Genomic DNA, 16,855 nt, shown 5'->3' with positions numbered 1-16,855 from the left:
TTCCTTTCCAATGAAAGCAATGCAACCCATCTTTTCACAAGAGATGATTTAACCTTTTTTAAAAAATAAAATAGACCTTGTATTCCTCTCAAGTTTCCCTGTGTTTAGATTGGAATAAGATAATTGTAAATTATGTATTTAAGTTCCATAATATAAATCTTAGGAAGAAAAAAAATCTCCTGAAATAGTACAAAGAGCTTTTACTTACTGCATTTTTGGGAACAATATCCTTCAATGAACACCGTACTGCTAAAGGAGGAACAGCTGCAAGTTCTGCCTCAATATGCTGATCAGGCTTCCTTACAAACAAAGAAATGTCATCTGTTTCAACAGTCTGCAGAGCAGAAGGTTCAGGCCTTTCAGCAAGAACATACCTATTGTGAATGGGAATAAAAGCAGTACTAGCTTAAAAGAAAAGCAAAAAAACCCACCCAACACCAAAAAATTCCAGACTTAAAATAAAGATCATCAATGCAATAATTGGCATTATGTCATGTCACTGAAACAAAACCAGAAAGTGTCAATGAAATGTATTGCTTTTTTAAACATTGAGGACTCATGTATTCTCTTTTTCAATGCAAGTCAAAGTTAAACATTTTAACGTGTGAAGACTTGTACACTTGTTAACTTACATACACTGCCACTTTTCCTGTGGGAAATAGGCACATACAGACTATTACTGTCATTTGGATATCTGGTTAATCTGCTTGAGTGAAGCTGATGGAGGACTTGTTTCTTAGCAGAGATCTCTTGAGTAACAAGGACAATAATTGCAGACAGAAACTTCTCTCTGTAAACATACCCTGAGAAAATTATAACTACAGAGCTCCCAAAATCAATCAGGAATACTTCTAGCAGTGCAGTATCACAAACTCTGTATCTTATCGGACCACAAGGTTTCCTCTCATTTTTACTTTTTAGGGGAATTAGTTCAGTGATAGTTCCACGGCACCACATTCCATTTTCCTCCCTCTTAATAAAAATTCTAGCACCTATATGGAAGGAAATAAAAAAAGACTGAGTATCTGTAGATATTTCACACTGGAAGTATCATTACAGTTCTGCATAATGTTCCATTGTGGCCTATCCTCCACAAAGGCAGTAAAAGTGCTACTGCTAAAATAGACATGAAGACATTAAAACCCATGTCTCAATAGCCACCAGGTGTTTTCTTCCCACATTCATTTACACAGTGTCTGTAAGGCTAGGAGGTGTTTGGCTTGTATTAAGAAGTAATTTTCTGTCAAAACTTTATGTACCTCTTAGTAAAGTGGCAAAAAAACAATGAAGTTGAGGGTTATTACATACTTTTCATCAGTTTTCTAAACACCTTCTAGAAGTAACATTGCCAACATGTGGGCTAGAAAATATTTTTCATGATTTAGCAATGTATTATTGTCTTTCATTTTCACTTCTAGAATGGTTTCTATCCAGTTAATGAACTTAAAAAAAAAAATCATCTATCCACTCGAAGGGAATTTACCTGCATGAGAGAAAGCTGATTTACTGAAGTAATGAAAGAATTAGGCTAGTCATTAAAATCACTACACTGAAAAAACTACCATTTAACAATTCTCACCTAATGCTGAAAAGTTTGTAGTCAGGTCATTTCAACTGCTGGTTTCTCTAAGCACTCGATTTCTTGAGGTTAAGAACTGCAGCCTTATTTACTTCTATAATTTTTGTTTACATGATTTAATAAAAGTCTACTTTACTGAACAATGTGTACAATGTTTCCCCAAAAGCATTAATTATAGATTCCAGAACACATAAGGAGTGCTTTACTGTAAAGGTGGCAGGGGAAAGGAGGAAAAAAAAAGATTATACTAAGGAAGACATACTGCAAGATAGTATTTTAAACTAATGTAAATATTCAGAAATTAATAGTTTACCTAGTTCCAAAACATCTGAAGGCAAGAGATATGAACTCTTATTACAACAGAAGTTTGTCAATTTCTCCTCCAAAACCCCTGCTGCTTTCTTCTGTGAGTGTCTCCGAATATAGAAGTGGCATGGATCTATAACATGGCTTACAAACACTAGTTCTGGCAAACCTGAGCAAGACACAAAACATTATCAAACACTCTTTGCTCCAACAGGTATTACTAGACATGTGATTAAGTTGCACTAATCATGATAACATTGCCTCAAATAGCTTTTAACCTAGTAAGTCTGCTCACACTTGTTTCAAAGTAGTTACCATGTTTGCTTTCTGATTAAATCTGCTCTTTTGAACTACCTCCCTTATGATTCCCTTCAAAACAAAACGCAGTCTCACTGCTTACAAAAGGATAACCTGAATTTAAGTATGCAATTCAGAGTTTGTATTCCCTATTTAACAGAGAAATAGGAAGCTTCTAAAAAGCAGATTTAAAACTCCGACATTTATGCTAAGCACTTCCGTTTATCTATTCAGAGATAATGCATGAAGATCAAAGAATGGCCTAAATCTAGCCAAAAGATGAACCTATATAAGGCAGTACTTCTGACTAAGCATCCAAATCCTTTACACTGCAGGTGTCTCCCTTGATTTGGGATCCAAACTGCAGGTTTCTCTTTCTGAAGCTACGCAAAGGTGGTGAATGGGTCAGAAGATTTTAGAAGGCCAGCAACTCAATTCTTAGAGGAGTATTTTAAACCTTAAAACTCCCTGCAAAGAGTGGATAGCACCACCTAGATCCAGTGACATCTGCATGATTGATCAGGCCACAGCAGACAGATCTGCAGCATCCTAGAACACTGCCAACTGTGCCCACCTCTGAACTAGAACTCACTGATGTGTGCTGTTTTAGGCCCTGCCGGGACCAGAGACCATGTTGCCGTTGTCCCTCCCCCACCCTTGGGCTGAGTAGGGCACAAACCCCAGGGTTGAAACAAGAAGAAATTTAATACAACAGTGTAATAATCTGAACAACAACAATACTAACAATAATAAACTAAACCATTTACCAGATAGGAAATAATAGTAAACAAAAGATATACAGAGAAATACCACAGTGAACACAGCCAGCCTGCCGTGCGTTCTTCCCGCGACCAAAGCCACAAAGGAAAGCTTCCCACGCTGGACCCGACATCAGCATGGTATGAATAACCCGGATGGGGATCCCTTCCCCCTGCTTGGGAAAAACTTAACCTTATCCTAGCTGAACCAGGACACTGATGGTAAAAAGAATCTGGCATTTGAAACATTCTGAGCACGTATGCAGGACTCTGCTTGGAAGTTTATGAAACGCAGTGTCCGGAACAGATGCAAGATTACTCTTCGGCATTTCCAGTGAAAGAGATGGCATCTGAGTAAAAAGTCTGAATGACTTGAAAAGATTTCATCTATAGGTACACTAACTCTTCTGGATCATCCCTGGTCACCATCTCCAGTGATGGGATCAGTCAGCTAGCTTGTCTTAAGTAGACCAAGAAAAGCATGTATTAACAGTCACTTCACTAGATCAGCAGAGGCTGATACCTCCAGCCAAAAAAGTAACAAGAGCTGTGCCAGTTCCGGATCACTAGAGCCAGATGGATCCAGAAGAGATGTCATTAAGCTGTTTGATTATGTTCCTTAAACTAAATGCAAAAAAAAAAAAATCCCAAACCACAGCTGCCTGAAAGGGATTTGAAAAAATTATCAAATATTATTTGATAACTAAGCCTATCAGCAGAAAAAAAATGAAAAACTCTTTATATCCAACTTCAAATTATGCTTCTCAATCCAAAAAGATCCAATACTGTACAAAATAAGTATTTTAGCATATTACTGATAAAAACCATCACACCAGGTAACTCTGTGATCATTTTATCTCTCAAGATCTTGTTCTTCTCATGTATATGTGAGAGATGCTCAAGTGTCTTGCTAAGACTCAAACATCACACAACTGTGATAGTGGTGTTTTTCTCTCCATGTGAATTCTTTGATATCTAATAAAGGTGAGCACATACTACACTAACTTCACTATGGGCATAGGAGAATTCCTCTGCTAACTACTTATTTCCACAGAATTTGTTATGGATTTAAACTGCTCAAATTCTCTAACATTCTGCCAAGTCTCACTAAGAGCAGCCAGTGAATTCACAAGTTAATGGACAGGAAACTGTCAGGGGAAGTGCATTTATATGACACACAGTTTAAAAAAAAGTATTAAAAAAACAAAGGAAAAACCCCAAACAAAACCCCCAAATCAAATGAAACAATGCAGTTTCCTCAATCTTTTTCTTCGCTGGTATTATTTTGGGCACATCTTTTTTCAGCAGTGCTTCTTCCTCTTGTCAACTTCTTAGGCCAGTTTCTCTCTTTCCCAATACTTCAATCTCTACTCAAAACTTTTATTATCATTTACAGTCAACAATGAATAAAGCTCAAAGCACTGTACGAACTATGACTACATAATTTTTAAACAAAGTAACTTGTTTCCTCAAATGACTTTGTTTTGTACATTTATCTGTTCCCTCATAATTCAGAAAACCACAGATGGAGGAAGAACAAGGCAACAGTTCAAAATTCAGTATATAGACTACTGATCTAAGAAATAGGTCCCACTGTTCACAGCAAGCACTGCTATCATTATGTCAAGTACCTGCCAGGCGTTGAGAAACATTGCCAATGATGAGCTGCTGAAAGTTTCTTGGGATTTCCTGTATTGCATCTTCGAACTAAGCACATTTATTGGAAATCTTGAAAGATGGTATAGTCTTTACACTAGCAAGGAAAGCAGACCAGGGAGGTTTTTTGCAGAGCAGAACTCCTGGTGCTAAGAATGACATCTGCACTCATAAGCACCTCCCAGACTAGTTTTAACTGGAAGGAAATCAATTCGTGTGTCCCAAGTCTGCTCTTACATGTGAGCTAATACATGCTAACTAGGCAAGAGTCAGGAGATTTGCTTCCTAGAACACTCCCGAAACCCAACTGGAATGTTAATGTATGTGTCCAACTCTCCAACAAATTCTAGTGTCTGCTCTCACTGCTTAAAGTGTAGTCCCTTCTAATAAACTAAACCATTTACCAGATAGGAAAAACTACTAACCAGCTTTACATTGAAAAGGTGCTTCCTTTTTGAACAGCTTCCTCCTCTGTTGAGCATGATATTCTGTGGGAAACTCTGTTTATTGTTTTAGGAGAAAGGTCAATGAATTAGGTTAGTTAAGTATTTATACATATGTAGTATAACAACAAACACAGTAAAGAGAAATTACATGTGTTTTAAGGATACCGCAAAGGCAAAAATTCTCACATCTGATGTGACAAACAGATACACAGACAGTGACTATGTGTACATGGCTAGCTCACATGCTAATTCCAAGATTACAAAACTACCATTAAAATTCTTAGATTCAAGACATACAAAATATATATAACACTGCAGTTCGAAGGAATTTTGTTCTGACAACTGGTTTGTAAAGTCCACCAGGATTCTGGAATATGTTATGGACAGTCATGCCCAAGCTCTGAAATTTACTTCACTTTGATCACTGATATATGCTACCGCAGTTCCTCTCACATACTACCCCTCCGCTCTTCCTCTCTCCCCCCAAGCATTGCTAATCACAGGGATTTTGTAGGTACGTCATGGACACAGAACACTCTGACATTAAGCATCTTAATTATGCTGTGGGACGCATCTATCTATTCTACTCTTATTATCTAACCGGAACTTTTGTGTTCCAAGTTGTTCCTAATGCCTTCAGCCCTATCCCTGAGCACCTCCTGGACACCATGGTGGTAAGCTCTGCTGGACTTGTTCCAGTATGACTTTCAGTACTGCTGGGTCCAAAACTGGACACAGTGCTCCAGATTCAGTCTAACAAGAGCCCAACAGCTCACTTTCTGGACCTGTTAGCTACACTCATACAGTCCAGGAAAAATATGACAAGCCAAGGAACCTAATTGCTATTGCCAGTTAATGTAGGACAATGCCCTGGGAGAAGATTCAGGAAGCCTAGGGAACTGCCAGAAAAGCATTCTCTAGGAGCCAATGTCAGAAACTCTGAGGAGGACTGTAATAACTAAGACACAAAGAGAATCATCCAGGAAGACACAGGAACTTATGACCCCTCTTTGAGAGAACTGGTGAGAAAGTTTTCACTAAGCTAAGCTAAAGAACAAAAAAGAAATGATAGCAAGATAAAATGAAATACAGACATCATTAAAGAACTCATATGAGCCGAGTGTAACTACAAACACACAAAATAATATAAACCACATATATAACACCATGCTTGACAATGGAAATTTGAAAGCATCAGCTATTATGAAACTTACTTTTCAGGTCATCTTCAAATATTTCTTCTATTATGACATCAGGGCTGGATGTAGACTTGGGTAGAGCAGGAATACTCTGGGTATGTATCATAGGAAATGTTTCATGTACTTGAGCGTTTTTCACTTCTTCGTGAACACAGAGTTTATTTGCAAGAGCCTTTACTTTACTCTCTCTGCTAAGTGCTGGAAACATATTCACCACAGATGATTGAGTACTGCAGCCCGGCATTTCTTCTTTGTCATCAAGGGTAAGAGCGTGTTGTCCATTATCTTCATTGCATTTGGGAAAACATCTATTTGGAGACAAATATAATTCAGTCTGTTTTCAAAAAGGCACAAGTCAAAGCAGAGGTTTTATTAAGAACATATCGCTATATTAAGAAAACACCTCATACGAGCTAGTTGAATGCCCACGACAACAGAAACAGTAACATGATTTCTGAAACCTAAAAAGGACTGGCACAGAAATGGGACATATTCTGGGGTCTTGGGCACAACTCAGTACAAGAGCTATCCCCACTTAAATGATCAGAGACCACAGGTACAAACTATTTGAAAAAAAAGTTAATAATGTGATAGATAGTTCATATTAAAAACAAAAAGCACGTCAGATGCTTTTGTACTAACAGTTACTCTTCCCTGTAATCAGGGGTTATTACAGTATGCAATAAGCCTTTTTTAACATAACCAGTGCTAACTATAACAGCCCTTCCAGCGACTCCATTAAATTATCTCAAGTTTTTGTCAAAGACTGCAGGGAAAAACAAAGTGGACTAATAAAAGCAACTGTGATTTTAAAAATAAAGTTTTTTTCTGTTGAACTTCATCTTAAGGAATTTATTGTGGCATCTGACACAATCACTACTTAAGAATGTGAAGTGGAAATCTAAATTTCAGTATTTGTTCTTGATTTTAGAGATTTATTTACACTTAATTTTGAAGTAATTTTCATATGCTGAAATTATAAACATCTCTACTATGTGTACTAAGAATGTGTAGACATGGTGCTTAGGGACATGGTTTAGTGGTGGACTTGGTGGTGCTATGTTTACACTTGGACTTGATGACCTTAAGGGTCTTTTCCAACCTAAATGATTCTATGATTGTATCATTAAATGTCAGAAAAAGCAGAAAAGTACACAGCATTAAAAAAATATTGATAAGTGATACAGTGAAAAATAGTTGGGTGAAACAAGTAAAACAAGTCTCAGAACTGAAATACTAGCTCAATTAACTGGAATGCTGACTGAAGTATCTGCATCTGAAGTTCTGTTCTGTGATACTCTTAGAAATCCATAAGCATATACAGATCTATTTTTATTTTGAAATTTAATCTCCAATAAATACTTAACCATTAGAAGAACAGGTAAGTTACTGTCCCTATCCTCTTTATTAAACAAACTGCCCTGTTCCCCATTCAATCTTGCCCAAATCTTTAAAGAAATCATCAATGTTTAGGAAGAATTGAGAGAAACATTACAGGTGACATGAATACCTAAATCACTGACAGCTTGAGATACACTATTTTTCAGCAAAATATTAATGGAGATTAATCACCTACTCCAGTTTCATTTTCCCACTCCTATTAACAGATTTGGTTGCTGATTTATTTTCACATTCACACTTAAAAACTCCCTTGCCTTTCACTTTCTGTTATGGACAGATTATTCCAACATTCACTAAGTTTCCACACCTATACCCAGTTTAGTTCAGTAAATTAATTCTGCACTAAGAAAAAGAATTCTCCAACAGTCCTGAAGAACAAAGCCCATAACTAAAAATGTATGTTTTGTTCTGTTTATTGTTACACCAATGAACAACAGTATCCTTTACTGATGAAAGCCAACCAAATATTTTAAGTACTTTTACAGTCAGGCTAAAAGAACTGTAAACATAACTTAATTCAAACAAATCCTTAGCTCTGCTGTTCATTTAAATGAATACTGTGAAAACTGAAGTGGAAGCAGAATTGAACAGCCCATCTTCTTCCCCCTTATCCCTTCAGGAAAACATTTACCTTTTTTTTCTAGTTATTTTATATTTACAGAATGTGTCAACTCCTATGCACTTCCTCATTGTGATTTTTTTACTGTTCATGTTATTTCAGTGGTACCAGCATATGAGGCCTTTATACTCATCCTTCAACAGATCTTTTTCCCCTTTTTGTTCAAGTTCTTAATAGGTCCTCCAATGTGAACAGATTGGGTTATGTTTCAGCTTTCTTTTAGGTTGGGATAGTTTGCCATTGTGCTTTTAAATAGGCTTCTCTGAAGTTCTCATTCACCACTAACATCATCTTCAAAATAGTGACTTGTTAGGTAGGGCCTAAGTTTACTAAAAGCAGATTTTAAAGACTCCTTTATCAATATTCTAATGACTCAACTAAATTATGACAGGAATTGTCATGATTTTTGTCAAGCTCTGGAGCAGGCTGCCCAGGGAAGTGGCTGAGTCACCAACCCTGAAGGCACTTGCAGTGCTGAAGAAGGGTCCAGGGAGACCTTATTGCAGTCTTTCAGTACTTAAAGGGGGATACTAAGATTGGGACAGACTTTTTAGGAAAGCCTGTAGTGACAGGACAAGGTGTAATGGTTTAAACTAAAAGAGGGTAGATTCAGACTAGATAAGGAAGAAATTTTTTTACAGTGAGGGTGGTGAAACACTGGAACAGGTTGCCCAGAGAGGTGGTAGATGCCCCATCCCTGTAGTCAATGTCAGGTTGGACAGTGCTCTGAGCAACCAGATCTACTTGAAGACATGCCTGTTCCTTGCAGAGGGTTGGACTAGACGACCTTTAAAGGTCCCTTCTAACCCAAACCACTCCAATTTAAAAGACATGTAGACTTGGAGCTTAGGGACATGGTTTAGTGGTGGACTTGGTAGTGTTAGGTTAAGAGTTGGACTGGGTCTTTTCTAACCTGATTCTATGATTCTATGCCATTTTTTCACACTTTGCTTGCAAGTAACCAACTCTGAGCTTCATTCCTCTCTGCCAGACAGAATCTGATGTCACACAGCCACTCTATCCCCCAGACTGGTTCCATATACTGAAATAGAATGAAATCCCGAAGATGTTCCAGTCTAACACCATCTTTTTCTGTCCCTCCTTCACTGTTCCTGAATTAGTTACAGTAGGATTACAGTACTCTAACCAGCCTTATGGCCAAGCTGTATAAGGTCAGCTGTACCACAGCTATGACATTTTCTTACTCATTTCTGGTATGTCACTTCCAATGAAGATAACATGGTAACTGGGATCTTCCACAGTAAAATTTCTTCTTGGACATCAGTGCCCTAAAAAGCATTTATGTCCTTCCTGAAAGTGAAAAACTGATTTTTTTTTTTTTTTCTTTTTTTTTTAAATTAAGCCATTATTTCCCCAATTTATTTCTACTTGGAAGGAGAGGAAGTTTGTAAGTGGTAGAAGTCCGTCAGAATTTTTTACATGCATATATATTTACATGCATATATATAGCAGCAAACTCTCCCTGATGCCTCAGATGAAGGCTACTGCACATCATTAGTGATAAATTTATATACATCTGAACTAGTTTTTCAGTAAAATGCAAGCAAAGCAGCTCAATTTCTGCTGTTTAACTACTATGTGAACAGTTTTTGTAATTAAGATAACTGGTGCATTCATCTACCTCTCGCTCAAGTCATTTACCTTGAAGATAATTCTTCCATCAAACTATTCACTCTTGAGAGCTCAGCCTCAACTGGCAACTTTAAATTATAAATAACCTGAAATCAAGAAGTACAGCCTTAGCTTCTGTTATACAAAAAGCAGATTATACAGGCACCTACAACATAAGAAAGCCAGAGTATGACATTAATTTTATAGAAAAAACTCAAGAGTTTACTCATTATCAGCCAATAGCCAATTCTCAGTGATGTCTTCTTACACTGCTAAGATGTAATGTTTGGGGATATTGTAATATTAGCATGTAATCAGATGTAGGATTCCCATCTTTCTTTTGTTTGAATAGCTACTGACAAGGTGACTTCTAAATAAGAAGTTAGGCCTATAGGAGGACAGCGGTGGGTACCAGCTCCCAAAAGTCACACTGGGCAAGATGGAGGCAAATGATAGAAAAAAGGAGGGATTACACTTCTTTTCTGGGTCACATGAGAAAGACTAAGTTTCTTCATATGGAAAATGACAACTGGTGAAGGCAACACAACAGTCTAAAAATCACATTACTTCTAAGAGTGACGAGACAATCTATTCATTATTTTTCCTCAAAATAAGGACTGCAAAGGCTCCAAGTGAAGTCACTGGGTAGCACATTTAAAAAGAACAGAGAGCTGTTTTATATACACCTCATTTAAAATATTAAAATGTGGAACTCGCTGCCACTGAATATGGATACATAACGTACACATGCACATACACACATTCAAGTAAGTGTAATACAAGCTTATGAGACAATGAGGTAATGTTTATCAGTGTGATGACTTTGATGTACCCTACCAATCATAAAATCCTTAACCTTCCACTTCCTGTACTCACTAAATGCCCAGGTTCTTAGATTCTTCCTCCAAGCATCTTTTCCTCTCTGTTGTCAGACAGGAAACTTCACAGGATGGACCTTTGGTCTGATATAGCACAGCTAGTAGTGTGGGTTTCTATGAACAGCAGATACGATGGGGAGGAAGAATGGAAATAAAGACCTAGGACCAGGAGGATCAGGAGGGCATGACTACTAATTCTGAAGTAGTTCACAGTGAAAAGGCTGGAGAGCCCTGGAATGGAAAAATCTTGAGACTTCTAAAGTGCTGAAAACATGCCAGTACTGTGTCACAGTTTTTCTGTCCTCCACATCCATTTGCTATTTTAGATAGCAAGCTCTTCAAGGCAAGGACCATCCTCTTTTTTTCCACATCAGTCACCAGACCCTAATTTGAGACAAAAACTAAATATAAACTGTGTGTGTGTGTGTGTGTGTGTGTGTGTAGAGGTGGGGTAAGAACACATTATTGCAAAAAAAATTCAGTATTAAAATCAAACTGAAAGATGCATCAAACTTTCAATCCAAATTTGACTACATTAATTAACAATTAATTATTTCACAGTGCAAGAATGTAACTACCTGAGCAAGATCACAACAGTTTCTTAGAGAAGGTGTAATTATTAATTCATTTGCAATCCCAATGGCACCAATCAAGCACTTCTTCTTCTCTTCAATGATTTCCTTAGCTTTTGCAATACCAGCACTGTAGTTGTTGATGCTCTTCACTAATTCTGCACACAGTTTCCTTTTGCTGTATTAAAAACATTACTCCAGAAATTAATAAGCACTCAGCCATGCAGATTCAAAATTCAACTGTAACACACAACTACCAGTTACACCGCAATACACAGACAAATCTCAGAAATATAATTTTCCTCAAACAATGAAAAGAGGAAAGCATGGAAAACCCACTTAAATCAGAGGAACCACAAAAGTTAAAGTTCTCACTGGGAAAGCTACTTCATTTGGAGAAACATTTTTTAACTGAATGTTTAAAGCACTCACTCTCTCATTCAAGCTTCCTGATATTTCCATACACATCCAACTGAAAACTAAACAGTTGGATTTTACAAATCAGTCTATTAAGATATCAGATGCACCTCTGAGGCTCTTCTGGAATCTTAAGCTTTTGCACCCCTTGCTCCCTTAAATCTAAAGATATAAATATTTTTGAAAAAGAAATAAAGCCTCCTTGAGCTTGTATCATCTTTAAAACTTGAAGTCAATTTTTAAAAAAGTTATTATTGCTGTTAAACTGATCATCCACTAATGGCAGTATCAAAAACCTCTCAAATTGAGGTATTTCAGAAAATGAACATCAGTAAGGTTTTTTTCCTTTTTTTTTTTTTTAAAGAACAGAGGCTACATAAGCTTGTGCTTTCCAACCATACAAACCAGTTCCAAGACATCACTATGAAAGGGCAAAAATTAAAGACAGGCATTATGAAATACTACTACAAGGAAGACTGAAGTTCTACTTAGAATTCTTTTATCCAAATTAGAAATAACTTCTTGGTAAAAATAACTCATCCCTGCCATCCCACAAACCAGATTACTACCTTGAGAGGAGAGTAGTAAGTTCATCAAATATTCTATCTGCAGTTTCTACAACTTTGTCTCCTTCCTGCTTCATTTTCAATTCCAAGTATTTCAGCATCTGTTTTGTTCAGTATTGAATAAACAAGATTATTCTCACAGTACTTTTTTAAAAATTCAGAACAGAAGCAATAAACAGTTAGACAGCGATCAATACTACAGCAGAAAGTGACACTTAAACCAATTACATCTTATTAATCTCTTTGTTTTCCCTAACTTCTAGTCAGTTCGCAGTATGGATCCTCAGGTCAACTGAGGTCTATGAGGCAAGAAAGTTACAGACCTTGGGCCCCACTGCCTCACTTTCCTTACTTGACATTTGAATGTAGCACCATACACAACTAGCACGTTAAGATTTCTACTGGGTTTTTTGAACTTATTCTGAGCATAAAAGAAAACAACTAAAGATTCTTCCTCTGGCTAAGCATCAGTTTTGTTGCTACAGTTAAACTTCGTGAAGAGACTATGGGAAAAAAAGTCTCAGTAATACAACATGGCTTTTGTGATTCTTGGTCTTTGCTGAAATGCTATTGGAAGACCACGGTTACATTAGAGCTGCTGAAATGGTAGGTTTTAACAAGTTGCTATTAGTATATGTATTAGTTATTTAATGTAACTTTGCTTAACTGACAGATTGGCCACTGAAACAAAACAAGTTAGAAAAGAAACGGAAAACGGGTTTTAAGGACACTTCATGCCACACTTACTACAATGAATTTGTTTTAAGCTTTTGGATTATTAGAACTTCTATGCCTGGGTATCTTAGAATACACGTAAAATCTAAATAAATGGCAAAGACAGAACAGCAAGCTTTAACTCATTAAAATTGCTGTGGAGAAGTTTAAATAAAATAGTTACACTGAAGAAGTTCGTAAGTTACTCAGCAAAACCTATAAACAGTATTAGCCAGTGTTTTAGGATTTCTTCTGTATTTCACAGAAACACAGAACTGTCTAGGTTGGAAAAGACCTTGAAGACCACCCAGTCCAACCATTAACCTAACACTGACAGTTCCCAACTACACCAGATCCCTCAGCGCTATGTCAACCCGACAAACCATCTCCAGGGATGGGGATGCCACCTCCCTGGGCAGCCCATTCCAATGCCTAACAACCTCTTCTGGAAGGAAATGCTTCCTAGTATCTAGTCTAGACCTTGATTTTTTTGTATTGTGCAGTATTTTATATTGTGCATAAAAATGCATTATTTGATTTACATGTTTTACATATTGTGTCTGCTAAAAATTATTACTTCTGCTGCCTATATAATTTCTTTTTCACCTTTAAACCAGAAAGAGGCATGTGAAAACTAAAAAGTTGGCATAGTTACTAGAGAAAAAACAAATGCTGAGCTTGACCCTGTTCCAAGGAAACTTAGTACTTAGACTGGCTTATATATAGTTCTGCTAAATATATGGATTGACCTATTAAATTATTCATAGGCTAATGTACTCCTTTACAAACTACTGTAGTAGTAGGGATGTACCAGAAGAATCCCTGCCAGGGCCATTCCTATATATATATATATACACACAGATTTTTAGATCAGAGCCAACTGAACTGTCCTTTTTATTTAAGGCAATTCTTCAGGCTAGGTACTAACAATTCTTTCAGATGAGCTGTGAAACCAAGAGAATACCAACAGTATGTTTTAAATCTAAGTGTTTACATCAGGAATGATTAATTTTACAGACTACTGTAGTCTGTAAACTCCAGACTACAGCCTGGAGTCTATAAAGCTGTATATTCATAGAAATATCATAAACAACTGAAGGACAAAAGATGTTAAAACAAATGCAGTAAAACCATGTTTAATAGCATGTTAATGCATGACTACTCCTAACAAAAAAGCTTCAGTCAAGGACAGCATTTAGTATTTTATGATTAACTTATTTTCACCCACCTCATCTGCTTCATATAAGTGGCTGAGATTACACACAGCTGTGTACAAAGCTGTATCAATATCTTCCATAGTTTTGCTGTCCTGGGGGAAGATTTGTCAATGAATATAAAGTTGCTTGTATGACTGAAAGGCAAGATGGGCTATACTCATTTGCCATTTTGACAAGGAGGCACTTGATGTTGGTGACTGATGATCTGTGTAAGGCTCTGAGCAGCTCTAGAGCTGCAAAGAGACCCAAAATACTCAGCTCACCTGAATTATACTGAGAACACTTACATTGTAAAATTTTGAAAACATGTATTCTAAGTTTATTAAATACATGCAATTTATTTGCACACACACATACACACCAAAAACAAACGAAAAGACAGTATGTGAAGGAAAAGAAAGAAATTAAAGCTTAATAGTTCAAAAACCTGAAACAGTTCTGCCTCTGACCAGACACTGGTATAAGTGAAAGGAAGTGCTGCCCACAATCTGCGAGACACCTGCTAGGCACACACATTGTGGAATTCATTAAAGATGTTTGTCATCATCTTCACCTCCAGACCAACTTTCCAAATAATGCATATGAACATCTCAGATCAATTATGTCTCCTTCCAAGGAGCAGAAAAAGGGAAGAAACCCCTCCTCCTAATAAGACTTGGATGTTAATGTATTTGTAATACTTCCTATGACAACTATTGCCACTCTGTTTTGAGCTGATGCAAGGAGACAGAACAGGTTAAAATGACATGGAATTACATTGCTCCCTCTCTACTTTGTGGTTCTTATTATGATCAATGATGCAGGAATAATAATCCTTCCAAAACTCAAGAGACAAGGCTAGGGTCATTCAGTGATGTAAGAAATGCTACTGCCAAAGATCTGGTAATTACTAATCACAAAATAAAAGGAATCTGAAAAAAATTATGAAACGAGTAGCAATTAGACTACAATCTCAACAAGTGGGTTTTCACATGAGGTCATTGTCAACAACTTTCTCCAAAAAAGAAAATATTCCGTCAAGAGGTGACTACCATCAAAATATTACTTACAGCCTCAAAATCAAGATACTTCAAAGATAACTTCAGGGTATTTCCTTTAATACTCTGTCAACAGTAATATATTTAAGATAACATGATACAGCATTACTTCAAACACTTTTAAAAAAACTGTTCAGAAAAGAAAATAATTTTCAAACTTTAATGGGCACTGTAACAAAACCACCTAAGAAGCCAAGACAGATATTTGCAAGTTACAATTCTTTCAAGATAAGTGTACAGGACAATCTCCATAGAAAACATGACTGGCACAAAATGCACCACTCATTTCTGGTTTATTCTGTCATTTTACAATATACATGAGATTAATTCACTGGGCCTAAAACTTCATGAACCTCATGCAGAAAGATAAGGAAACTTGATAGAATATTTTCAAGAGACATCCATTTGTCCAACAACCTTGTTGCCCTGAATGACCACTTTAAGGATGTGTTGCACAAGCGTTCAGCTGTCTGGAATTTAAAAAGAAATAAAAAGGCCCCAAACCCAAATACTGCAAAGCCTCAGGTGTCTTAAGAAAAGCTAAATTCAAAATACATAGTTTCACAGCCAGCTGAATACATTAGCACACCTCAGCCATGATCTGGTGGGGTCTGAGCTGCATTCATTTTGTCAGGTTATTTCATTAACTCTGTAGCTGAGCATTGGTTCTATGTTTAGATGGAGTAATAGCACATAACTATTAAGGCTGAAGGGTTTTTGTGTTCTAAGTAGTGCAGTACTAACTATGCATATACAAAAACAATGAGTGAGAATGTAAGGAAACGCTGTATTAACGTACCATGTCTGCTGATAGAGCTACAGCTGGTTTATCCTTCACCCTACCACCTAAAGAAACTGGGTGCTGAACATTTTCCTCCTCAGTATTGTGACTGAAGGGCCTGCAAAACAAAACTTTTAAGGAAAAAACCTACACATTTTATATAAAGTATCAAAAACTTCCCACAAATACTTTTGACGCATTTCACAATCTATTAAATACATAACACACCTATTTTTGAAACAGTAGTATTCATACTGTGATATACTATTGATACCTCATTTTCATGTCTACCAGCATCATCTCAGAATTCATATTTAGTAATTAATTTTTCATCTGACAATTTTGGCAAGGCTGAACAAAACCTTAGTAGGTAGCAATGATTTTTATCCTCAGTGAGAATAAAATGCATGTGTCCTGGTTCAGCTAGGATAGGGTTGAGTTTCCACAGAATGTGAGGAGCAAGCTCTAGCCGGGTTATTCAATACCATACTGACGTCAGATTTGTGCGCCAAGTGCAGGAAGAGCTGGGGGACATGATGTGTTCATGGTCGGTACCCTCACTTGCTGTGCTCTGTGCGGTATCTCTCTTCTGTTCATTGTTATTACTGTTGTTGTTCAGTTTATTATTTGTTACACTGTTGTATGAAATTTTTCCTTACTTCAACCCTGGGGTTTATATTTTAATCCCTGCCCCAGCCAGTCCGAGGGTGGGGGAGGGACAATGGCAGCATGGTCTCAGATCCCGGCAGGGCCTAAACCACCACAGCATGTCTACTAACA

General features: G+C 37.0%; 1 protein-coding gene across 1 annotated transcript in view; it reads right to left on the bottom strand.

Annotated features, from left to right (window-relative positions):
• RNF17 (ring finger protein 17) overlaps nt 1-16,855 on the bottom strand; it is a 53,340-nt gene that overhangs the window by 32,377 nt on the left and 4,108 nt on the right. Inside the window, exons 5-13 of the mRNA XM_026858126.1 lie at nt 16,094-16,193; nt 14,269-14,349; nt 12,330-12,427; nt 11,350-11,521; nt 9,924-10,000; nt 6,257-6,549; nt 1,893-2,054; nt 803-992; nt 209-374 (exon numbers count right to left, since the gene is read on the bottom strand). Of these exons, the coding sequence (XP_026713927.1) occupies nt 209-374; nt 803-992; nt 1,893-2,054; nt 6,257-6,549; nt 9,924-10,000; nt 11,350-11,521; nt 12,330-12,427; nt 14,269-14,349; nt 16,094-16,193 (1,339 nt within the window). The remainder of the gene's footprint in view (nt 1-208; nt 375-802; nt 993-1,892; nt 2,055-6,256; nt 6,550-9,923; nt 10,001-11,349; nt 11,522-12,329; nt 12,428-14,268; nt 14,350-16,093; nt 16,194-16,855) is intronic.

Source organism: Athene cunicularia (assembly GCF_003259725.1).
Source record: "Athene cunicularia isolate RWA chromosome 1 unlocalized genomic scaffold, athCun1 chr1_part1, whole genome shotgun sequence".
NCBI lineage: Eukaryota > Metazoa > Chordata > Aves > Strigiformes > Strigidae > Athene > Athene cunicularia.
The sequence above is the reverse complement of the archived record's forward strand: the minus strand, read 5'-3'. Positions and strand labels throughout refer to the sequence as shown.